The sequence below is a fragment of the Ursus americanus genome, chromosome 28 (genome assembly GCF_024610735.1).
Source record: "Ursus americanus isolate L20-20 chromosome 28, mUrsAme1.1.p, whole genome shotgun sequence".
Taxonomy (NCBI): domain Eukaryota; kingdom Metazoa; phylum Chordata; class Mammalia; order Carnivora; family Ursidae; genus Ursus; species Ursus americanus.
The window spans coordinates 19,604,656-19,631,496 of NC_142154.1; the positions used below are offsets into that span (position 1 = coordinate 19,604,656).

At 41.3% G+C, this 26,841-nt stretch overlaps 1 protein-coding gene across 2 annotated transcripts in view; it reads left to right on the forward strand.

Moving 5' to 3' along the window:
* ENTREP2 (endosomal transmembrane epsin interactor 2) overlaps positions 1-26,841 on the forward strand; it is a 447,722-nt gene that overhangs the window by 190,213 nt on the left and 230,668 nt on the right. For both annotated transcript variants that reach the window (XM_045795361.2, XM_045795362.2), the window contains exon 2: positions 3,842-3,898. In XM_045795361.2, the coding sequence (XP_045651317.2) occupies positions 3,842-3,898 (57 nt within the window). The remainder of the gene's footprint in view (positions 1-3,841; positions 3,899-26,841) is intronic.

Genomic DNA, 26,841 nt, shown 5'->3' on the forward strand with positions numbered 1-26,841 from the left:
CTGACCCTCTTCAATTTCTTCATATTCTGTGTAAACTGTGGACTTTGAATAACGATATTGGCAAATTAAATGGGACAAAGGTTTCATGAGATGCAGTAATTTCACAGCTAACCAGCTCCATGACCCCGTCCCTCACTAAAGTGGTACAAAATAAACCTGCAAAATGACTCAGGTGGCAGAACATGCAGCGTAATTCTCACTGGCAGCTGGGATTGAGCAAAAAGTTGTTCAAACTAAGACCCGGTCATTTCTGAGCAGGGCCATGCTCCTTTCTTCTCTGGTGCCAAGTGGACCAGAGGAGGCGTCCTCTGGTTTTCTGGTGTTCTGGTTTTCTAGATCAGGGCGCAGGGAAGTCTGCTTCTTCTGGGGAGACATGGGGAGAGAGTGGACATTTGAAGACAAGAAGACAATATTCCACTCTGAATTATTAGTATTAGTGTATTAATAAGCTTGGGTGGCCATAACGAAATACCATAGACTTGGTGGCTTGACCAACAGGAATTTATTTTCTCACCGTTCTAGAGACTGGAAGTCTGAGATCAGGGTTGTGTTCTGGTGAGGACCCCTTTCCTGTCTTGCAGGCTGTCAGAACCTCACTGTGTGCTCATGTGGCCTTTCCACGGTGTATGCACATGGAGAGACAACCAGAGAGTGGGAGAGAGATCTTTCTCATCCTGTCAGGCCACCATCCCATCATGAGGGCCCTACCCTGACAGCCTAATCTAACCCTAATTACCTCCTAAAGGGCTTACCTCCAATACCATCACCCTGGGGGTTAGGACTTCAACATATGGATTTGGGGAGGACCCAAACATTTAGTCCGTAATAAATAGTTCTCTACTGCTGCGTCACAAAGTACCACAAACTTTATAGCTTAACACAACACCATTCAGAGTTTTCTTAGGTCAGGAGTCTGGACATGGCCTAGCTGAGACAACTGGCCCAGGGTCTTACAAGGCTGCAAAGTGTTGCTGGGGCAACATCTTTCTAAGTGTCACTGAGTAGGCTCACAGGAGTGATAACCCATCACATCGATGATCAAGGCCACAGGTCATCAGGGATTATCTTCGGATTTGCATGCCGCCCTGAGTTTGATGGTTTTATTTTATTTTTTCCTTTGTGTAGGGGAATTGGATCCATCTGCAATAACAATTATTAATGATTCTTAGAAACGTAACATTTTCTTCAGTAAAGTAAACTACATATTTGTCAGAGGTAAAATTATTTGAGAGGATTCATGGAATGATAACTGTAGGATGAAAGCAAGGAAAGTCAAGACATTTTACCATAGCCTAAGTTAAGTGATATTAACTAACTTCCTTTGTGATTATAAATGCCTGCTCTCTGGAGGTTTGTGGGTTTCCACTAATATGTCTGTTACAAGCAGCTTGGTCACTGTAGACATTTGATAGTTTTATAAACTTCAGCTTTGAAGAAGAGATCAAGGAGTTCTGTCCAAGCTTATTAAACATGCCTTGAGAGGTCTGGTGGTAGTGTAGGGATTTAGTGGGACCCCATGTACTCATGAATTCATAGGCCCTTCCTGAGTGAGGAGGCATTGGGCCATGTCTTGAAGAATAGGTAAAATTTTTTATGATGGAAGCGGGAAGTAGAAGGCAGGTTATAAAGGGATGTTTTCTGGGAGGTGTACCTTCCCATCCTCTATCCAGGCTTTGTTTGGGTCAGGCTGGCGTTGGTGTCAAGGGAAAACAGAGGACGCTCTTTGGAAGTCATATCCTAAGGAGATGGTAAGGTCAGAGCCAGCTGGGCTGTGGCCATCTCCAGGATTTGGATTTAAGTGATCAGGAGGAGGGGTGCCATTGTGGGAGGAGAGATGACAAGAGGGAGAGTGGGTTGGGTACAGAATGGAAGAGAGAGGTTATAGACATTGTGGATGAAGAACAAGGGACTGGGGCTCAGAGAGACACAGGAGAACAGTAGTCAAGGATTTCCATACAGGTTGCAGCTGGGTGGCATTGTGAAGAGAAATTTGGGAGATGGGAAAGTGTTCGTAAATACTATTTCTCAATATTGACCATGTTTGCAAGATGCATGCATTGAAGAAAGAATATATATGTAACATGCTTGGGAGCAGAGCCCTGTTGAGCTCTCTTTGGTTCATTTTGCTTGTTTGTTTTGTGTGTGTGTGTGTGTGTGTGTGTGTGTGTGTGTGTGTGTGTGTGAATAAGGTTCAGAAATCTTTTATATGAACCTCTGGTGTTTGGAAATCTACCTGAGACTAGCATGTTGGGTCTAAGTCTGCAGAAGTGTTTGAGGGTTAACTGGAGTCTGTTGCCAAGGGGTCTTGGGGGGCTGTTCAGTAGGATGCTCTCTTTCCAGGCCTGGGTCAGTCCTTTTGGAGTCCCAGGGGAAATGCAGCCAAAGCCCTCCAGCCCAGGACCCAACAGCCTGGCCCATGCCCACAGCACCAAGTTGGGGTGATTTATCTTTACAAAAGACCTCGTATGAAAATACCTTGCTTGTTATAGTGGGGCCTCCCAGAATGTTGCCCTGGCGGAGGGGGAGCTGCAGTGTCTGGTTGGATGCTGGGGGTGAGGGAGACTGGACCATCTCGGATCTGGATTTGAGCGACCAGGAGGAGGGGTGCCATTGTAGGAGGCAGAGGTGACAAGAGAGAGACTGGGCTGGGAGGTAGAGCTTCCAAGTGCGTTTTGAGGCACGTTGAGGTGGAGAGCGACACCGGGAACGGTGCCCAGCGGACCCCGTGAATCAGCGGTTGAGGAACGGATGGTGTTAGAGGACCCCGAATGATAGATGGACCTCCTGTGAGCCACAGGGTGGAGGAGAGAAAGTCTGAGGAGAGGTCTGGGGAGTGGGAAGGGAAGACGTCTGGGGCGTGCTGCAAAGCCTAGTGGGGAGGGAGCCTCGCACAGGAGGGTGTAGTTAACCTCAGGTCTTCAAGCTGATCACTGCACTTGTGTGTTGCACTCAGTGACCCCTCCGCTGACCTTGGGAAGTGTGTGTGTAAGTGGTGAGGGCTGAAGCCAGATTGTAGTGGGGAGGGAACAGCTGTGTCTCCGTGATCTGTCGGCCCTGTCTGGACCCAAGGAGACTGGGAATGGAGGGATCTGTGGCCAGCGCGTGCCTCAGGGATTGTGAGCCAGGAGCTGAGGGGTGGTTCTCCTGAGACAGAAGACACAAGGGTGCTCATGGGGTTAGGGCAACAGGGAGGAGCCAGGGGCGGGGGTGCTGCTAGAAGATGTCCTGGAGGGGACACTCTCGGTGGGACCCAGGGCCGCGGAGGCCAGGGGCTGGCCTGGGAAAGGAGCCGGCAGCTCTCTGTCTGTGTGGGAAGCTGGGGGCCTCATCGGGTGTCACCACCTCCTGGTGACATGGGAAGTGGCTGGGGGACCAAGTGTGGGAAAGGAGAGAGGGGGCCTGCCAGGTACGCCATGCCCAGCACCCATGGGTAGAAGGCACGTGGCCAGGTGACCTGCAAGGGGGGAGCTCCGCCTTTCCCCAAAGTGTCTGCAGTCCTCTGTGTGATTTTTAAGTCACACGGCCATATAACTCACAGGACCAGAGTGGAGTCGATGCCCAGTGGAGGCTCTTCAGCAAGTGCGTTTGTTCCTGGGCCCGTCCATGCAGAGCCTAAGTGACCTCTCAGCAGCTCCTGGCGGTCTCGAGGCCCACGTGCCGCCCACAGCGGCTGCAGACTGTGAGCATCTGGGCTCACGACAAGCCTCCTTGTCCCCGCGCTCATGTATGTGGGGTGGATTCTAGAAGTAGTCCTTTTTCAAGTTGAAACGCCAGGACTGTGTTGATTGTCCGGTAAAGGTTTCCAAAGAGTCTTACCTTCCCGCACCGTTTGTCCTTGCAGGTGCTGCTCTCAGGACTCATCGGTGTCGTGTCCTGGAAGAGGCCCCTCTCGCTTGTGGTAAGTCTGCACCCGGTCTCCACGGCGGCCTGGGAGCGGGGCCCTCCCTGCGGGGGTGTGAGCGCTTTAAAGGTGACCGCAAAGAGAATTCTGCCTTCTTTGCAGAAAGCGGGACACAGACCTTTACAGAACTGGAACCTCTCAACGCAGAGGGGCTCGTAGGTAACAACCACTGCGCATCTTCCCTTCTCTGCTCCGGGGAGTACCAGTCGGGTGCCTGTCTGAGATGCTCACGTGCGTCCTCTTCGTTTGTTCTCTTTGGGTGCGCTCCTCTGTGGACGTGCCGGGAACAAAGACGTTTTAGTAGGAGTCTATGCTAGGCGTGTAGACACTTTCACACACACACATATGCGGCGTACAAACACATGAGCAGCGCCTGCTTTATCAGAGTTCAAGAAACGTAAGCTGCATGTGTGTTTTGGGGACTGAAACTCGGAGTTTCAGAGGAGGATATTTATTTGAATAGAAGAGCAAAGGGGTGCAGCTGGAACCCCTTCTCCCGTTGCCGTGGCCCCGTTGCGGGGCAGGAGCAGGCCACACGGGAGATGGAAAAGAGAGGATGGTTTTTCCATCAGGAAGGTACCCCGAGCAGATTCGTGTCTATTGATTTGTATGCGTGTTTTTCTTGGTGTGTACATTAATATATTCATGTGTCCGTGTCAGGGCCAGACGAAGAGGTTCTCCGGGTTTTGATGGATAATGAAAAACACAGCGCGGCTTTTTTCTCTTTTGTAGTCATCAATTATTTAAAATCCCTTCTTTAAGTGATTAGGTTTGGAGATAATGACACGTACTAAATATTGATGGCGGCAGCAAAATCCCACAAATCTGCCTGTTGTAAACACCTCCTCCTCACGAGAGTAACCACAGCATCCTGAGGAGGCATCGGGAAGAGAGTGGCATTAATTCAGTGAGCCTCTTCTCCGATGACTCGTCGAGAAATTTCTTTTGCAAAAAAAAAAAAAAATGTTTTTTTATGTAGAACGTTTCAAACACACAAGTCGAGAGAGAAGCTAGTATAATGAATCCCCGTGTATCCCCCCCGCCCCCGTCTTCCACAAATATCAACCTTGGCCTGTCATGTTTGATCCATACTCCTTGCTGGAGTATTTTAAAGTAAATCACAACCAGTGTGTCCAGAAGCTGTCTCCTTTGTGCAGGGAAAATGGTGGTGGACAGGCCGGCTGTGGGGCCCGATGTCCTTTGGCTGTGCTGTCGGGTTCCCTTCGGGGACACAGGGCCAGCCTGTTCATTCCTCCTCACCTGCCCTCATGGGCAAGGCCGAGGAAGGCCTCTGACGCTGGCTGCCAAACGAGGAAAAGCCACCGCTCCTTTGGGCGGGTGTGTGGGTGAAAAGCTGAGAGGAATGGCGTCTGTGGTCACCCAGCCACTCTTCATGCCCGCCCCCAGTCCCGGTCCCAGGATGGAGATTCTCGCGGGCTGGGCATTTAACCGTGAGGGAGGCTACGCAGCTTCTAGCTAATGAGGAGTCAGGACTCCTTGTGGACTTGGCTCAGGAAGCCAGAGCCGTAGGATGGGGGGTCAGGGCCTCACCCTAGAAGGAAGCATAAAGCCCCTGCCAGAGCTGCTGTCGCGGAACGTTAGAGCGCCTGCGCCCTAGTCCCCGTCCGTCGGTGTGGGACCAGCCGCTTTCTGGGGTCCTCAGCATTTTGTCCCCTTGATTTATTTCTGCCCAAGCCCAAGTTGGAAGAGAACGGTTCCCCGAGCTCGACTGACCACTTTCCTTACTTAGGGAGGGAAGGGAATGGGTTAGGATAACACTAGGTGCTGTACCGAACCCCACACTTTCAGTGGCTTAACACGACATGAGTTAAGAAGCCAAAAGCACAGACGAAGGACATGCTTCTTCTAGAGTGGGCATGCCAGGCAGTGGGCCGCTCGCCATCACAGGGGATCCGGAGTCCCTGGTTGCTTCCTTCTAGAAGGGGCTCTACAGTTTCCCCAGGCCTTTGGAGTCCATTGCATTTCAGTGGAAGGGGAAAGGCAATGGGGATGGGTCTAAAGGTGACCCTCGTCACTCACACGTCAAACCATGGGGGAGCGCCTGTCACATGGCCCTGTCTGGCTGGGACGGAAGGTGGAAAAGTTAGCCCCTTCCTGGACGGGCACTTCCCAGCAGTAGCTCCGTACTTTGAAGAGGTGGGCAGGAATTTTGGTAGACAGTTATTTGTCTTTACCATAAGAACATTCTTCTGTGTTGACCAGGACAATACTGTCTTTTTTTTTAAATTTAAATTCAATTGGCCAACATATAGTACATCATTAGTTTCAGATGTAGTGTTCAATAATTTATTAGTCATGACAATACAGCTTTTTGATTCCTTAGTAAAGGCTCACTCTCTGGACTCAGCTAGAAGGGCTTGAAGTCTTGACTTAAATAATTCTTTCATCCCAAGCTCGTGTTTCTGTCCTCTACCCTGGTGATAGTGTTTGCTTCTTTCTGGAGGCATAAAACTGAAGCAGCCACGGTGACTATTCTGGTTCATTTCCAGGGGACTCACCGCTGCTCCCTGTCCCCGCGAAGAACCCCCCCCCTCCCGCCAAAGTGAGTTGCCCTCTCTGAAGAAGGCTGTATGTCCCTCAGGGTGGTTGGAAGAGGCAGTGTTGGGCCCTGCGGATCCAGGGCCTACACGGCCGTGTGCAAAGCCCTGCAGGGGCTGGCTGGGTGAGGACAGCCATGCATGGCGGTGCTGAAGGCAGGGTTTGAGTGCTGCTACTGGTCAGTCGGCCATGTCTTTCCTCTGAAGCGCTGGTGCGTGGGGGGCTGTCCTCATCTCTGCTACATCTCCTTCCTTTTCATCAGTCCAATCTTATAAGACAAATGGGATGAGGAAGGGTATACTTTTCCCCCAGAGTGACTGATATGCTGGAGGGGAGCCTCTGTTAGGAGAAAACAAGGGAGAGGGGGCAGCAGGCTGTCTGAGAGGATGGGGAAGGAGATTGCCCCTTCCAGGCTGGTGAATGTGATGCCAGAGGGAGAAGGAGAAGAAAAATACTGTGACTTTTTTGCTCTGCTATTTTATAAGAGCCTTTCATAATGCTGAAAACGGGCGATAACTATTTCAGCAGCAAGTACGTATTTTTGCGTTACTGTGGTTCTTTTTTTTTAATTGAAGCGTAATTAATATATACTTTTATTAGTTATATTAGTTATATAGTTTCAGGTTATATTGTTCATTAGTGTATAATTATTATATCATATGATATTAGTTTCAGATGTGCAATAGAGTGACTCAGCACTTGTGTACATTACTCAGTGCTCATCATGGTGTGTGTGCTCTCAGTCCCTGTTACCTCTTTCACCCATCCCTCACCCACTTCCCCTTGGCCACCACCAGTTCTCTATATTTATAAAGTCTTGGTTTTTTGTCCCTTTTTTTCCTTTGCACATTTGTTTTGTTTCTTAAATTCCACATGTGAGTGAAATCACATGGTATTTGTCTTTCTGAGTCCAACTTATTTCACTTCGCATAATATGCTCTAGGTCCACCCATGTTGTTGCAAATGGCAAGATCTCAGCCTTTTTTATGGCCGAGTCTTAGTCCTTTGTGTATATATACCACTTTTTCTTTATCCATTCATCTGTGGATGGACACTTGGGCTGCTTCCATATCTTCGCTATTGTAGATAATGCCGCAGTAAACATAGGGATGCATTATGTCTTTTCCTTTGGGTAAATACCCAGTAGTGGAATTACTGGATCATATGAGAATTCTATTTTTAATTTTTAAAGGAACATCCGTACTGTTTTCCAAGTGGTTGCACCAATTACATTCCTACCAACAGTACACAAGTGTTCCTTTTTTTCTACATCCTCCCCAACGCTTGTTATCTCTTGTCTTTTTAATTCTAGCCGTTCTGATGGGTGTAAGGTGATATCCTGTGATTTTGATTTGTATTTCCCTGACGATTAGTGATGTTGAACATCTTTTCACATGTCTGTTGGTTGTCTGTATATCTTCTTTGGAAAAATTCTATTCCCTGGTCCTCTGCCCATTTTTAAATTAGATTATTTGTTTTTTTGGAATTGTGTATATAATTTTTTATATGTTTTGCATATTAACCCCTTATCAGATATATCATTTGCAAATACCTTCTCTCATTCAGTAGACTGCCTTGTCGCTTTGTTGATGATTTCCTTCAGTATGCAAAAGCTTTTCATTTTGATGTAGTCCCAATAGTTTAATTTTGCTTTTGTGTCCGTGGCCTGAGGACACATATCTAGAAAAATGTTTCTGTGGCTCATGGCAAAGAAATTACTAAGATTTCTTCTAGGAGTTTTATGGTTTCAGGTCTCACGTTTAGGTCTTTATCCATTTTGAGTTTATTTTTGTGTATGGATAAGAAAATGGTCCAGTTTCATTCTTTTGTATGTAGCTGTGCAGTTTTCCCAGCACGATTTGAAGAGGCTATCTTTTCCCCATTTTATGTTCTTACCTTCTTTGTCACAAATTAATTGGCCATATAATCACGGGGTTATTTCTGGGCTCTCTATTCTGTTCCATTGACCTGTGTGTCTATTTTAATGCCATAAAATTCTTTACTTTTGATTACTACAGCATTGTAGTTTATCTTGAGATCTGGAATCGTGATACCTCAGCTTTGTTCTTCTTTCTCAGGATTCCTTTGGCTATTTGGAGTCCTTTGGGGTTCTATACAAATTTTAGGATTATTTGTTCTACTTCTGTGAAAATGTTGTTAGTATTCTGATAAGAGATTGCATCAAACCTATAGATTGCTTTGGTTAGTATGGACATTTTGACAATATTGGTTTTTCTAATCCATGAGTATGGAATAGCTTTCCATTTGTTTGTGTCATCTTCAATGTCTTTCATTAGTGTTTTATGGTTTTCAGAGTAGAGGTCTTTCACCTCCTTGGTTATGGTATTTTATTATTTTTTGTGCAGTTGTAAATGGGCTTGTTTTCTTAATTTCTCTTTCTGCTACTTCATTATTGGTATATAGAAATGCAACAGATTTCTGTATATTGAATTTGTATTCTACAGCTTCACTGAATTCATTATCACTTCCAGTAGTTTTTTGGTGGAGTCTTTAAGGTTTTCTATATATAGTATCATGTCATCTGCAGATAGTGAAAGTTTCACTTGTTCCTTACTAATTTAGATGCCATTTATTTCTTTTCCTTGTCTGATTGCTGCAGGTAGGACTTCTAGTACTATGCTGAATAAAAGTGGTAAGAGTGGACATCCTTGTCTTGTTCCTGATATTAGAGGGAAAGCTCTCAGTTTTTCACCATTGACTATGATGTTAGCTGTGGGTTTTTCATATAAGGCCTTTTATTATGTTGAGGTATGTTCCCTCTAAACCTACTTTGTCGAGAGTTTTTAACATGAATGGCTATTGGACTTTTTCAAATGCTTTTTCTGCATCTATTGAGATGACTGTATGGTTTTTATTGTTTCTCTTATTAATGTGATGTATCACATTGATTGATTTGTGGATATTGAACCACCTTTGCATCCCTGGAATAAATCTCACCTTTTCATGATAAATTAACTTTTTAATATATTACTGGCTTCAGTTTGCTATATTTATTTGTTGAGGATATTTGCATTTGTGTTCATCAGAGATACTGGCCTGTAGTTTTCTTTTTTTTTTTTTTAGTGTCTTTGTCTGGTTTTGGTGTCTGGGTAATGCTGGCCTCAGAATGACTTTGGAAGCTTTTCTTGCTCTCTGTTTTTTTGTAATAGTTTGAGAAGTGTCTCCTGTGGTTGAGATAATTGTCTTCCTTAAGTTAAACTATAAAAGGTTCTACATTATGCTGGATTGAAATTAAGAATCAGATTATATAATAGCTCTGATTTAAATAATTTTTGAAAGATTCAGTGAAACATCTTGTGATTGCTTATTTATCAATGATAGGACTAGTCTCACACATAATCACAGGTAGTATAATTTTTTTAAAAAATTTTGAAGTACTGTTTGTATTTTTACTGTTATTATATATTATACTGTTTGAGGAATCTGGTTTATGGTTTGCTTTTATTTGAGGAGTCTGGCTTTTTGGTTTAGTTTATTGCAAAATTTTATCAACCAAGATGAGAATGTGTACAGTGAAGGTTTAATAAAAAAAAATAGAACCTCTAGGGGCCAACATCAAGCATCTCTGTGAGTCAGACTCTTCTGAATACTGCTTTGGCCCCACTGTCTGCTCAGTAACCATACCCACATGGTCTTTGGTGATTAAGTGCTGTCACTTGGTCCCTGCCACCCAGGAGTTCCATAATCCTTATTGCATTTAAGGAACCTAGATTGATGGTAACACAGACATTCCCACTCTAATTTCTGACCTGCAGAGAAGAGTTACCACAAAGCTCTTCAAGGATTTGAAGTTCCTCTCACAGATTTCTTATAGTTGTGGTGAAAAGTGTGTTCCCTGGATCCTCCAGGGCATATGAGCAAGTCTTAAGGATCAATGCACTCTTATTCCAGTCTCCTTAAGCCTTTAGATCTCTTCCTCTTACAGTATATGAAGGAGGTCTGGCATTTCAACTTCATTTAGAGTAGCCCACCTTGGGATTCATATGTTATCAGACCAAACAAACTGAGCTTTTCTTAACTCCTCCAGCTAAACCTTGAATGCCAGGATCTCTGCTTAGCTGATAGCAATAAATCTGGCCTGATTCTACTCTATATTCCTTCTACCTTGATCCTCCACCGTTAATAGTATGTCCTAAGATTATCCCCAGCCTCCACTTGTGAGACAGTTTCCAGGCTGCAGCACAGGTAGGGGAAACATGGGAAGAGCCTGGCACACTCACTGAGTTAAGGAGAAGAAGGTGAAGGTCCGGGAATTTCAAGGTGGCTAGAGTTCACAGGACAAAGTACCAGAGAGGATAGAATTCCACAAACAGAGGGTTCTGGAGTCTGCAGAGGATTCCCTGTGAGTATTTAGTTGATATTGATCAGCTTTTTCATGTGAGGAGACCACCTGAGGTCAGGAAAGAATCATCAGGGGGAAATGCAGGCACAAAAGCAGGGCTTTCCTACCATCCAGACTGGAAATCTTCATGATTTGCTTGGGCAGTGAGTAGAATACTTTTAGAAGAATCTTGCCTCAGTGATGGGGAATGATTAACCCCAGAGTACATGTCCCTCCAGTCCTTTGTGACAGATCTTAATGTACGTGATGCTGAGGCAAGCACTGTGACAAATCTTAAAAGTGAGATCCAAAGGAATCAAACCATTTCCAACTAATTGTGTTCCAAGATAAAGTGCAAGAATGCTCATAGGAGTACAAAAATATCCAGCACCAACAAGATAATAATCACAATGTCTGGCATCCAATCAAAGATTACTAGGCATGCCAAGAAACAAGAAAATACAACCTGAAGTGAGGAAAAAAAGAAACCAATTTCAACTGATATAAAACTTACCCACATGTTAGAAATAGTAGACAGGGACATTAAAACAGTTATAACTGTATTCCAGATGTTCAAAAAGTTAACTAGAGACAGGAAGGTATAAAAAAAAAATACCTGTTTGAACTCTGAGTGATGAAACATTCAATATAAGAGAGAAAAGATTCACTGGATGAGATTAATGGCAGATTCAATAGGAAAGAAGGGCTCCTGGGTGCCTCAGTTGGTTAAGCATCTGACACTTGGTTTGGGCTCAAGTCGTTATCTCAGGGTTGCGGGAATGAGCCCTGCATTGGGCTTCGTGCTCAGTGGAGAGTCTGCTTAAGATTCTCTGTCACCCTCAAATAAATAAATTAAAAGAAATACTTGAGAAGAGAAGATTCGTGAACTCAAGACATTGCACTAGAAGTTATCCAAATGTAGAACATGGAGACAAAAATTTGTGAAAAATGAAAAGAGCATTAGTGAGCTATAGGGGAGAATTTCAAGAAACCTAATATCCGTGGAGTGGGGGTCCTTAAAGAAGTGGGGATTAACAGAAAAAAATATTTAAAAATAAGAGAGTAGATCTTAAAAGTTCTTATCACAAGAAAAATATTTTGTGACAAGGTGTGGTGATGGACATTAAGTGGACTTATTGTGGTGATCATTTTGTAATATATATATATATATATATATATATATATATATATATATATCTCAAATCATTATGTTGTACATCTGAAACTAATATAATGTTATATGTTGGGGTGCCTGCGTGGAGCCATTGGTTAAGTATTTGAGTCTTGGTTTTGGCTTAGGTGGTGTTCTCATGGGTCATGAGATAGAGTCCCGAGTCAGTCTCTGTGCTCACTGTGGAGTCTGCTTGGGTTTCTCTCTCCCTCTGCTCCTCCCTCCACCCTTGTGATCTCTCTCTCTCTCTTCTCTCTCTGAAATAAATAAATCTTTAAAAAATACATATAATGTTACATATCAGTTGAATCACGGTTCAAAAAATATAATAGCCAATTTTATTTTGAAAATAAGATAAAAATTATAAATCCACAGATTTGAGCAGCTCAGTGCACACATAGGACAGAAAATATGAAGAAAATACACACCAGTATTTTGTGGGTTTTTTAACATATGTATGAAGAAAATAGTGTAAAGGTTTGGAGGGAGTATTACAATGTAAGGCTCTTAAAAGATACGTGAAGAAGTTTGTCACTTGAAGGCAAAGTGCTGTATGCTAAAATGTAGACTATAAACTCTACAACAACCACTAAAATAAAAAAAATGAAGAGTTGGCTAATAAGCCAACAAAGGAAATAAAATGGAGTCATGCAAAATACCTAATTATCCAAAAGAAGGCAGAAAAAAAGAAAAGGGAAACAGAGAATAGATGAGACATAAAGAAAACAAATAGCAAGATTTTATTACTCCTTTGAATTTCTTTTGTGAATTTCTTGTTCATTCGTTTTGTCTATTTTCCATAAGACTGGTTCCTTGGTATGTGGGATTTCTTCATATAGTAATTCTTTTCTGCTTTAAATGGCTAATATTTTATTCCAGTCTGTTGTTTGCCTTTTTAGTTTTAATGAAGTGTCTTTTTAAAAAATATAGAATTGTTATCTTTTTATCTTGCAAACTCTGTTGTTATTATTTTCTTATATATTGTTTAGGGTTTCTTACTTGAAAAGATTGTTTTTGCCCCACAGTTCTGAAATTATTTTCCTGTGTACTTCCAGAAACATTTGTAGTTTTACTTCTTATGTTTAGGTCATTGACCCCAAACTTACTTTTAAATATGGTATGAAGTGTATACCTCTAACTTTTTTTTCCAAATGAATAATTATTCCTCCAGCAGCAATTTTTGAATGTTCAATGTTTCTCCTCACAAGTGAAGTGTCCTCCTCTTCCCCACAGCTCTAGACATGGGTCTGTATATTAATCTCTATTCTGTTTCATGAGTCTATTGGTCCATTATTAAGCCAGTACAATATATTAATTAGTCTAGCTTTATAATAAGTTACTCTTTTATTTTTTTGTAAGTTTTGCTCCTTATGTGTATTTTCTCTTCAGTAAATTTTTGAATCGCTTTGTAAAGTTGTACACTGATAGTGATTTGATTTTGGTTGTGACTGCATTCATTTTATTAACTTCTGGACAAATAATGTCTGTATTATCGGGAGATGGGAATATATTTTCTGTTGTGATTTCTGCAAAGATACAGGGTGTTGATCTTATATCCGGCTGCAACACACCGCAGTGACGTAATGTTCTGGATCGGATTAGTTGTCTGCTGGATATTTCAAGAGAAATTTTCCGGGGAAATTTCTTCCACTAAGTTTATGATTATATCTCTTCTCATATTTCTCTTCCTTCTAGAATTTATCCTACTCGGAGTAGGTAGAATATTCTACCTGCTAAATTGAAGCCAAATAATTCTTAACGGTTTTTGATATTTTTCTTACTTTCTGTGTTATTTCTTCCGTTTTATTTTCTGGATAACTAATTTGGGCCTCAGCTTTCTTCATTCTACTATTTGACCCTTCTGTTGAATGCTTCATTTTGACAGCATGTTATTTTCAGAAAACTCTCTCGTTCTCTAATTGCTTCTTTTTCATAGCAATACATTCACAGTTTGTGAAGCACTCATTGTATGGGTGCTGTCTCCTTCAGGGGTATTAATTAAAATTTTATTTGTCAGGATTCCTCACTCCTCTGTATTCTCACCTCCCCCCACAGGTCAGTTGGCCTCTTTATTCATCTAGCTTTTTAGAAAATTCGTTTTACTCAAATGTCAGCCCGTCCTTGGTTATCCTGTTCATACGTACAAAGGAAGGACTGTGTTGATGTGGGCAGGTGGTTGGTATAGTTGGTTGCTTGGTGTCTTGTGTTTTCTTGATGGGGTGGCATGCAGCCCTTCATAGTTCCTGTCACCCGCCTTGGGTAGTCCTGCCCTGGGGTGGCAAGGCCATCTTTGGGATCTGTGAACGCAGGAGGTCCGTGGGGACTGGCAGGATCTTCTATGTCAGGCCTCCTGGGAAAGGCGAATAGCTCAGGGAGGAGCACTAAAGTTGATTTTCCACCAGGTAGAATTGCTTTTCCAACTTTAGTATCCGTTATGAAGCTTCAGAGGTACCTCAAGCCGGGCTTGTCCTGGGCTGATGATGATGATGATGGTGACAATAGGAATTACTAACAGTTATCAGTCATTCTCCATGTTCCAGGCACTCTTCTAAGGGCCATTCTATAAAGTGAGTACAACACGGTTTAGTCATGCCTGAGGTTTTGCAGCTTGTGATTGGCAGAGCTCAGGTTTAAACCCGGGTGATATGCCCATGCTCTTATCCTCTAGGCCAGCCTTCATCCTGCCTGTACATGAGAGCCACCTGAAAAAAGAGAGCCACTTAAAAAAAAATACTAGTCCAGACCCACGACATCATTTCCGTTTTGCTTCCGTACTAATGAGCGTGGTTGTAAAATGTACTACGTACCCGGGCCCTTTTCAAGTATTCTCACCACTTGGTTCTCGTGACACCCCAGTGGGGCACCTCTGTTACCATCCCACCCAAAGGAGAAACTGAGACACAGGAACAGAAGGGGGGGCAGTAAACAGGAGGCTGGACACCAGCTCAGGCCGATAGGGCCCTGGAAGCTCTGTTCTTAATCACTGTGCCATGCTGCCTTACTTGAGATCTTTAAATTTAGCAACAAAAAAAGCCTCTTTCTTTAGCTTACTGAAGCATAAATTCAGCTCCCTTAGCATGTCAGGCTAAGACTTACTGCAGCACAGCATCAGACTAAATAAAATGCTTTTATGTCCAATTCATTATTTCATGATTTCCTTTTCATTAGAAGCTGCCAGATAGAGGAAGATTTTTTTTCTTTCATATTTTCTTTTCTCAAAAAAGGCAGCTCCCATAGTTTTACATTCATTCCAACAGGTGTTTGGGTGGTTCTTAAGCTTCAGGGAGCATTCCAGCCCTGAGAAACCCAAGTATGTGGCACCAAGAGCTGGGATTAGCTCTCCCACCATGCTGGGCAGTGGCCAGAAAATCTCCAGTCTTTTGGAGTTTAACTCATTGGAACTATCCCAGGAGTGGAATTAATAGATGGTTACTAATTACTCCCAAGGTAAGGGGCGCCTGGGTGGCTCAGCCAGTTGAGCATCCAACTCTTGATTTTGGCTCAGATCATGATCTCAGGGTCGTGGGATCAAGCCTGGGCTCCGTGCTCAGTGGGGAGTCTACTGGAGATTCTCTGTCTCCCTCTGCCCCTCCCCCCCAATAAATCTTTAAAAAAAGAATAGCTTTCTTTAAAAAATAAAAAAAATGATTACTCCCAAGTTTTAGAGAAACCAGCTCTATATATTTATACCCAAGTATAAATGACTGATTCTTATAGTGCCAGATTTATCAGAAACCTATAGATAAATGATGGAAAAAAATAGCTTTCGTTCCCCTTCCATTCAGCTTGAATTCTGTTGTCGTTTTTTTTTTTTTCTCAACTGCCGTATTTAATGAAACATGCAAATGCCAAGGAATTGGAAGTGTATGATGAATGAACTTCAACCTGGATTAGGGTACTCTTTTCCCCCTCTCTTTTCATTGCTATGGCAATCATTTTCCAATATAAGAAAGCTTAAAATCTTGTGCTGCATATATTAACTTCTTTTTAAAAGTGTCTTTGAATTTTTGTACCAACAGATATATTTCCTGCTGTGCCCATCAGAAATTCAGCTTTAGTTTCACTACAGATTTGTATGTTTGGCGATATTTTATGGGAAAAAAATGTTTGAATCACTTTAACCTTTAATATGAGTTATAGAAAGCCTGTAGGGCTTTCTTTCAAGCTCATGAATTGAGCTCAAATATAACTTTAATATGCTATTTAAAAATATAGGTGAGCTAAAGGTTAATATATTTAATGTAAATGTATTTGGAGTCATTATTTATTCAGAAAATTCGTTATAAATCCACTTTGGGGGTTTCTTACAGTCAAGATCATGACCTCTCTTCCCGAGAATGTATTTTGCTTGATTACATTAAAGATGAAGCCTTCACTCCTTAAGTGCTAAAGAGGAGAAGGAAGTAAGACGTGCACAAATTTGTACAGGTCTTTGAGACAATGCAGACTTTTACTGTGCTAATAAAGCTGCTGAAGTATCTAAAACCCTCTATCTTGTTTATGAAGATAGACTAATACGCTCATCTTTAAATTTACTAACAGTATTAAATTTCATTAGGGAAAGATAGTCGCACCAGAAAACCAAGAGTGACACAGACTGATTAAAGTACAGCATAAGAAAACCACTCAAGGCCAAGTGAAATTAAAAATGGTCATTGGTAAAATACCCAATTTTATTAAAACATGACAGTGTTGTTTTTTTTTTATATTTGCTTGAGTCATTTACTTCTCAGTATAAATTCTTTTGTTTTGATCCATCAGGCATATTTTAATTGAAAATGCAATAAAACTTATTCTCTACAAGAGACAGTGAGCTTGGATAGGAAAATTAAAAACAAGGTAGACAAAGATATCTAATAAGGTAGTCATGTGCCTAAAAGCATAACGAATTAAATGCATCGTTTTGAATTGCACCTGGAAACAACTTTAATCGACTTTCCCCTGGTTGTTGCTTCTGACTGGCTGTTGAGAATCTTTTTAGAGACAGGAATTATTTCCATAGGCCAGTTTGGGGAATTTTGCTCTCTCTCTCTCTCTCTCTCTCTCTCTCTCTCTCTCTCTCTGAGGGCAGAGACCGGAGAGTGATAAGGTCCATAGGAATAGTATTGTAGACAGGTGGTGGTCTTTGGGAGCTCAGGAGCCTTATGGAGCTTGCATACCTCCATGCTGCAGATGTCCCGGTATGTGCCTCTGCAGGGCATCCTAGACTCTTCTATGTATCTATTAGTGGCTTGAGTGGTTTACTTGTAATCCATGTCCGCTGGTTAATATGCTGTGAGATGGGTTGCATGTAGCTGAATCCTCAGACCCTGATCAATTTCTTGAGGATAACAAACCCAGTATCTAGTATCCCCAGTTGTGGGCATCAGCAAAGTTTAGGGTGTTTCCAAAAGAGAAGAGTTTGCCCTGTTGCTGGTTACTGAGGCTTGTTTACGTGTTTCCTGGCATGCGTCAATAGATGACCTTCACGTGTATAACCGTGGGCTGATTCTGTCTTACAACCAGTTCTTTATTCTCTGTGTCCTGGGCATGTAAAGGACATGGTCAGCCCGCAGTAATGCTCAGAACTGTCATGAGATGAGGCTCAGAGTCTTTGGTGTCGCAGGAGTCCTCCAGATAAAATATACCATGCAAGATGCTGAGCTGTAAATTGAGTTGGGAACAAAGAAGCGTAAGACTTGCCTTCAAAAGTTTAGATTCTAGATGAGGAAATGATAAGAGTTGGAAAAATATAAACAGCCATAAATGTATTAAAAGAGTAATAGGAGATAATAGGAAATAGTTGCAAGTTAGAACTTAATCAAGAAATGAATTACACCTAATTTTTATTTCAAAAAATGAAAGGAGATGATGGTTTGCTGGTGCTTTTTGTGTATCAGCTCATAACAGCCCTCCAAGACAAGTTTTCATTATTACAAGTAAAGAACACATTCCTTCCAAAAGTAATGTGTAATTGGCCACAGTCACAGGAATGGTAATTGCCAAAGTTTGGATAGAGAAATCCAGATTCATCTGCTTCTCAAGGGTCTGCTCTTTTCATTATGTTCTGCTGCTCCCACTGGGGCTGAAGTGGGGAAGGATTGATTCAGATTGCATCTTACAGGGAGAATGGGATTCAACCTGTATATGAGACGGGTGGCATTCATGTAGGTGGGATGGAGAGTGGAATCCTTGCCAAGCCAGCAGAACCACGTCAACAAAATCCAAGAAGCAAGAAAAGCATAAGGTCCAAGGGTCCAGGAGAAATTCAACTGCAGAAACTTTTGGGAGAAAGGAATGGCAGTGATTGAGCCGGCAACTGGTTCTTGAATCTTTTCTCTAGCTTTCAGAGTTGTCCTCAGCCTCTGCTTGGGCACTTCCAGCAGCAGGAGATAAGTGACTGCCCAAACCTGCCAGGCCATGGAGTTGCTTCTTTGAAGTGCTTCTTGGTCACACTTTAGTTAACTGACTCTTGACCCTGTGGAGCCATATGGACTCGTTTTGCTCCAACACCGACGTAATCACCTGATGCTTATGGTCTGGAAAAGACAGAGTCTGCTGTCAGGGCAAGAGGAGCTCTGTCTCCTGATCCAGGTGTTCTGGTGGGTCCTAGCTGACCAGGGATCAGGTGCAGGGTGACCCCTCAACTGAAAGTGGCAGTGGCATGGCCGATGACATACTTAATGTGCGTTTTGCTGGGCTGGCAATTTAACCCACTATATTAATGATGAGTCTTGCAAATTTCATAGCCTTTTGTGAATAGACATTTGCCAAAAGCATCCATGGTTAAAGGAAATGGAGGGTCTCCTGTACAGTCTGTTTTTGATAAGAACTGTCTGATGTTGGGACATCTGGGTGGCTCAGTTGGTTAAGTGTCTGCCTTTGGCTCAGGTCATGGTCCTAGGGTCCTGGGATCAAGTCCCACATTGGGCTCCTTGCTCAGCACGGCGGAGCCTGCTTCTCCCTCTACCTACTGCTCCCCCTGCTTGTGCTCGAGTGTGTGCGCTCTCTCTCTCTCAAATAAGTAAGTAAGTAAATAAATAAATAAGTCTTAAAAGAAAAAAAAGAATTTTCTGATGTCCACCTTAGACATTCCTGCCGCCTCTAAAATGCCTCTCTTTCTTAATGCACTTCCTTTGCCCTGGGGTCTTCATGGTCTTCTAATAGAAAAAGTCATTAAGGAAAAAAAAAAAGTCCAATATGCTGAGGTAGCTCTAATATAAGAAAAGTAATAAATGAAGTGTCACTAGATTCAAACTGCATATTCTTTCAGAAAGAAGGCAATTACTGTTATAAAGATATAGCATTAGGAAAATTATTGCAGCTGAGAAGTATGTGGTATGTCTGTCTGTGGCACAGTTAATTTTAAAAGTATTACCAAGCATACAAATCATAAGACTAAAATGCTGAACCATTTTAATTGAAAGTGAATTTAATATGCAGTTCTGAGGAACTCTCTCTACTTATCCAGCTCTAAAAAAATTGTAACTTATAGGCTATTAGTTATCAGATTTTCTTTCAAATGTCCAACCTCCTTTAATGAAGAGTATTACTCACGGACCTCATCTTTGATTCCTGAATAATTTTTTCGCTGTACAATAAGTAACAGTAACATTGGAACATCCATATTTTACCCTGATTTTTATGTGCATTGAAATCAAATTTCTGTAGGTTCCAATTCTTACTAAAATACAAAAATTCTGATTAGGAATGAAAAGAAAACTCAAAGGTTTCAGATTTGATCGTTGATTCACTTTGTGCGGTTCAATTACTGATAGAAAATGGATGGAAATTGATTTAAAATGGCACTGTAAATAGGGAGTATTATCTAATGACTAACAAAAGCTTTTAAAATCAGTCCCACTGATTATTTGCAGAATGACTTTAGGAGGAAGAAATACATTACCTGGCTTTCCTGTATGTGTGGTATTACCAAACACAGGTCTTTCTTTTTTTTCTTTAAGATTTTATTTATTTATTTTAGAGAGCTATAAAGAGCACGAGTGAGGGGAGGGGCAGGAGGAGGGGGGAGAGAGAATCCCAAGGTGACTCCACGGTGAGCACAGAGCAGGATGCAGGGCTTGATCCCAGGACCCTGAGATCATGACCTGAGCCAAAATCAAGAGTCAGACGCTCAATGGACTAAACCACCCAGGAATCTCCCAAACACAGGTTTTGATGAAGGGCTTTTTTTTTTTTCCCATACTATGTGAGTATTAGCTAACATATTCTAGAAAACCTGGAAAATTCAGGGACACAACTGAGAAGACAACTGCCCACAGCCACTATTAACTCCATCTCCTCTTTTGCTCCATGATCCAGATAAGTGTCTCGCACTGGAGCTCTGTTTTTGCCAATTTCTCACTTCCATCACTGTTTGCTCTATTTGAATTTTATGTTCTTAAGTATATTAGTGTTTATTATTTGTGGATTATGTCACTTAGTAATCTAAAGTGGCCTTGCCCAATTGAATGTTTTATGGCCTTTGAGTTCTGCTTTGTCTAAAATAAGATCACCACCCTCATTTCTCTTTTGTTCGGATTTGCCTGCTATCTTTGCCTATCATTTTTATTTTACTTCTCTGTGATATTTCATTCCAGTATGTGTCTTATTACAAATCAGTTTGCTTAAGCCAGGGTGACTGTTTCTTGTGAAATCTCCTCTGTATGTGTGAATGATTTCAAGTTATTCTTTTCATCTTTCTTCTTTTACGTGTTTTTCATCGGTCCTTCCGATTTTCATTGTTCTTTCTAAAAGCGCTCCATTCAGTGTGCTTTACTCTATGCAGACATTTAAAAGACAAGCAGCTAGCTCCGTATTCTGCTGGAAGTTATATTTTAAAATATAGCTCATCTTTTCTATTTTAAATTGTGAAATATTTATTAGTAGAACAAAATATATGACACCTACGACAGAATGCATATAATTATGAAGCATAACCTTGAAGCAAACGAGGGAAACCCCCACCAGTCAACATAAGAAACACAAATTTACCCACCCTGGGGCCTGCTTATGGGCCCCTCTCCATCTCATCTCCTTCTCTCTGATTCAGAGCAGGGGTTTGAGGGTCACCATTCATTTACCACATATGTACATCTCCCTAAATAATAGTATTTTTATTGTTTTTGAACTTTAAGTAAATAGAATCACACTCTATTCTTCTATGACTTTTTTCCCCCATTTCAGCATAATATTAGTGGTTCATCCATGTTTGTGTGTGTAGCTCTGTATCAATTACTTTTAATGCCGGTATAATATTCCATCATGTGAGCAATCACAATATATTTGTCTGTTCTCCTTGAGTGGAACAAGTGGGCTATTTTTGTGACTTTTCTTTTGCTATTATGAACTGAGCTACCGTGAATATTTTAATACCTGCCTCTTCATATACCTGAGAATTCCTCTAGTATATGCACCTGGATGGGGAATCACGGGGTCATGGGGAATGCATATCTTCACTTTCATGGAATAATGTCACATGGTTTTCCCAAAGCAGCCAATATAGATACCTAGCAGTGTCCCACTTTTTTTTTTTTTTTTTTAAGAACTTCATAGAACTTGACTTGAAAAGTTCACCAGTCTGGTGTATGTAACATATATCTCATGGTCTCCATTTGCATTTATTTTATTTCTGATGAAATCGGCCAACTTTTATGTCTTAATTGGCCACTGTGTTTCCTCTTCTATAATAGGTGAGTTTGTGCTTTATGCATTTTTGTTTATCTTTCTCTTACTTATTTCTAGAAGTTATTTACATTATATCTTCTGGAGGTTATTCCTTTGTTAAATGTATGACGCTGTCTCTGTTTAGATTTTGACTTACCATCACTTTCTTTATGGTTTTCTGTATTTATCAATTTCTTACACTATGGTTTTGTGCATGTATGTGGAAGTTTTGTTAAGAAACTCTTCCTGAAATGATATCCTCAATATGGAGGAAGAGGAGTTTTCTACCATTTTCCCCACAAAGATGATTTTGAGGATTAGCCACAGATGGGAGTGCCTTTGCAGAAGTCTGGGACTCCAGCAGAGAAGTTCCAGCAAACTGTTGGAGCAAAAACTATCCAAGATTAGATGCGATAAAGAGGGTAAGAGGAACAGTTACAAGTTAACTGCTTCACCCCTCCTCCAAGGCAGCACAGAGTAGTGCCAAGAGAATTTTCTCAGCCTGTGATTTCTCCCAAGGAGAAAATGAGACTGTGTGTGAGTGAATGCTACTGGCATCCCCAGCTGTGTGGGATGCTATCAAAGAGACCCATTTATTTCTGGCCCACTCAGAATACTGAGGTGTGCTAATGATTGGAGGGTAAAAGGTCCTGAAAGAACAGCAACCAGGGCTCAGAAGGCACCAGTGGGACACATATCCTATTAACTGCATCATGGACTTAGCCTGCCCATAAGCCACAGGGGATGCCTTGCCTGTGATCCCCCCAGCTAGCCCACCCAAGTGGGTAACAGGCACCCCACTACTCTGCATACCTCACCCACGAACCCCCTCATCCTGTGGCTGGCTCCCTGTGTGTGTCTCCATCGTGGTGAGTACAAGCCTTTGCAGACAGCTGGTGAGTACATGCAGAAATCCAGCCCAGCTCTCCAGGATTGGGAGAAAGCACATAAATTTAACCATTCAGCACTGCCCTAGGGAAAACAAACAGGAGGCTGTCTGCACTTGGATTGGCTTGACAGGATTGAGAGAAAGCAAAGAGTCTCAAGAATTCTACCTCTCCCCACTTCAAGAGGGAACAAGAAGTCTGGAACAGGTGTATCCATAGAGGAGGTCTGAGAAAGCCTCAGAATCTCTATAGGATGACAAGGTATTTCTCTGCTGAAGCCAGTCAGTAAAAAATAGAGGACATGACAGCTTCTTCAAACATGAAGACAGCAATTCAGGACTTTAAAGAATATGAAAAATCAAGGAAACTACACTACTGAAGGAACACAGCAGTTTTATAATAACTGACCTTAAAGAAATGGAGATCTGATTTGCCTGATGAAGAATCCAACATAGTTGTTTTAAGAAGTTCATTGAGCTATAAGATAACACAGAAAGATAATTGAACACAATCAGGAAAACAATGAAAAATGAGAAATTCAACAGATACAAATAATTTTTAAAAGAACCAACCAAACAGAAATACTAACGCTGAAAAATAGTATGGATGAAATGGAAAAAAATATATAGTAGAGAGCATGAACATCAGACTTGATAATGCAGAAGAAAGAATCTATAAAACTGAAGATGGGTCATTTGAAATTATCTAGTCAGAAGAGAACAAAAATTTTGGAGAAAAAATACATAGATTTCTAATGGTATTCTATAATTCAAGTAGGTTTTCTCTTTTCTTTTGCATCCTTCTTTCTTTGTTCTCTTCTGACTGGGTAATTTCAAATGACCCATCTTCAGTTTTATAGATTCTTTCTTCAAGAGACTATGGACTATGAGAAACAAACTGAGGGCCTCAGAGGGGAGGGGGGTGGGGGAATGGGATAGACGGGTGATGGGTAGTAAGGAGGACACGTATTGCATGGTGCACTGGGTGTTATACGCAACTAATGAATCATCGAACTTTACATCGGAAACCGGGGGTGTACTGTATGGTGACTAACATAATATAATAAAAAATCATTAAAAAAAAAAGAAATCTATGTATTTTGGAGAAACAAATAAACAAATCATAAAATGGGCAGAAGATATGAACAGACACTTTTCCAATGAAGACATACAAATGGCTAACAGACACATGAAAAAATGTTCAAAATCATTAACCATCAGGGAAATTCAAATCAAAACCACACTGAGATACCACCTTATGCCAGTTAGAATGGCAAAAATTGACAAGGCAAGAAACAACAATTGCTGGAGAGGATGTGGAGAAAGGGGATCCCTCCTACATTGTTGGTGGGAATGCAAGTTGGTACAGCCACTCTGGAAAACAGTGTGGAGGTTCCTCAAAAAGTTAAAAATTGAGCTACCCTATGATCCAGCCATTGCACTACCAGGTATTTACCCCAAAGATACAGACGTAGTGAAGAGAAGGGCTGTATGCACCCCAATGTTCATAGCAGCATTGTCCGCAATAGCTAAATCGTGGAAGGAGCCGAGATGCCCTTCAACAGATGACTGGATTAAGAAGATGTGGTCCGTATGTACAATGGAATATTACTCAGCTATCAAAAAGAACGATTTCTCAACATTTGCTGCAACATGGACGGCACTGGAGGGATAATGCTAAGTGAAATAAGTCAAGCAGAGAAAGACAATTATCATATGGTTTCTCTCATCTATGGAACTAGGAAGATCGGCAGGGGAAGAAAGGGATAAAGAAAGGGGGGGTAATCAGAAGGGGGAATGAAGCCTGAGAGACTATGGACTCTGAGAAACAAAACTTCAGAGGGGAGGGGCGTGGGGGAATGGGATAGACTGGTGATGGGTAGTAAGGAGGGCATGTATTGCATGGTGCACTGGGTGTTATACGCAACTAATGAATCATGGAACTTTACATCAAAAACCAGGGATGTACTGTATGGTGACTAACATAATACAATAAAAAAATTATTATAATAACAAAAAAGAAATCTATGTATTTTGGGGTTCCAGGAGGAAAACAGGGAGAAAGAGGCAGAAAGCTTTTTAAAAGAAATAATGGCTGAGATTTTCCCAAATATGGGGAAATATTTCAACATCCAAGTTTATGAAGCACGTAAGTCCCCAACTAGTTTCAACCTAAAGAAGAATTCACTGAGGCATATTTTAATAAAACTGTCTAAAATTAAAGACAAAGAATTTAAAAAGCAGTAAGAAAATAATTCCTCATCTACAAGAAAACCTCCATAAGCTTGTGTCAGTGAATTTCCCAACAGAAACCTTGCAGGTCAGAAGAGAGTGGGATGATATATGCAAAGTGAGAACTGCCAACTAAGAAAACGTTACCTGGCAAAGTTTTGCCTCAGAAATGGAGAGAAGAAGACTTTCTCAGACAAATAAAAGCTGTCGAAATTTGTTCTTGCTAGACCTACCTTACATGAAATGCTGAAAGAAGTTATTCAAGTTGAAATGAAAGGGCAATAATTAGTAACATAAAAACATAGGAAAGTATAAAACACACTGGCAAAAGTAGTTATATAGTCACATTTATAATACCCCAAACTGTAATATTAATCACTTAATTCTGGTATAAAGGTTCAAGGACAGAAGTATTAAAAATAACCATAAGTATAATTTCTTAATATATACACAATATAAAAAGCTATATATAAAAAACAAAGACATCAAAAACAAAATGCTGGGGGGGGAGTAAAAGGGTAGAATTTTTGTATGTGCTTATTAGCTTAAAACAGATTATTATATCTATAAGATGTTTTGTTTTTTATTTTTTTTTTAAAGATTTTATTTATTTACTTGACAGAGATAGAGACAGCCAGCGAGAGAGGGAACACAAGCAGGGGGAGTGGGAGATGAAGAAGCAGGCTCATAGCGGAGGAGCCTAATGCGGGGCTCGATCATATAATGCCGGGATCACGCCCTGAGCTGAAGGCAGACGCTTAACGACTGTGCCACTCAGGCACCCCTATAAGTTGTTTTATTAAGCCCCATGGTAACCACAAAGCAAAACCTACCATAGATACAAAAAAAGGTAAAGAGAAGGGGATCAGGAACGCCTGGGTGGCTCAGTTGGTTAAGTGCATGACTCTTGATTTTGGCTCAGGTCATAATCTCAGGGTCCTGAGATTGAGCCCTGCATTGGGCTCCGCACTTAGTGGGGAGTCTGCTTCTCTCCCTCTCCCTCTGCCCCTCCCCCTGCTTATATGTTCCTCTCTCTAAAATAATAAGTAAAGAAATCTTTAAAAAAAGAGATTTTTTAAAAATCTTTTTAAAATCTTTTAAAAAAAATACTATGGAAAATCATTAGTTCATAAAGGAAGACAGCAAGACAGGAAGAGAGGAACAAAGGAACTACAAAGCAGTCAGAAAACAATAAGATGGCATTAATAAGTTCTCATCTATGAATAATTACTTTAAATGTAAATATATTAAATTCTCCAATTAAAAGGCATAGAGTGGGTGAATAGATAAAAAAGGAAAACTCAAGTTTATGCTGCCTATAAGAAACTCATTTTAGGATTAAAGATAACATAGGCTGAAAGTGAAGGGATGGAAAGTAATATCCCATGCAACTGGAAACCAAGAGAGCAGAGGTAGCTATGCTTGTAACAGACAAAGTAGACTTTAAGTCAAAAACTGTCACAAGAGACAAAGAAGGTCATTATATAAGGAAAGGGGTCAACTCATTAAGATATAACAATTGTAAATACATATGTACAATATATGTACCCATCATTAGAGCATATATGTAAATAAAATACTACGTCTACAGCCCTGAAGGAAGAAATAGACAATAATACAAATATAGTGGGGGATTTTAGTACCTCAGTTTCAACAATAGATAGATTATTCAGACAGAAAATCAATAAAGAAGCACTGGACTTGAACTATACTTTAGTCCAAATGTACCTAACAGACATTATACAGAATATTTCCTCCAATAGCAATAGAATTCACATTCTACTTAAGTGCATACTGAACATTCTCCAAGATAGACCATATGTAAGGTCACAAAACAAGTCTTTGCAAATTTCAGAAGATTGAAATTATACCATATATTTTTTTCTGATCACCATGATATGAAACTAGAAATTAATAGCAGGAGGAAAACTGGAAAATTCATAAATATGTGGAAATTAAACAACACATTCCTGAACAATCAGTGGGTCAAAGGAAAACTCACACGGGATATCAAAAAAATCTTGACATGGGACTCCTGGGTGGCTCAGTTGGTTAAGTGTCGTCCTTCAGCTCAGGTCATGATCCCAGGGTCCTGGGGTCGAGTC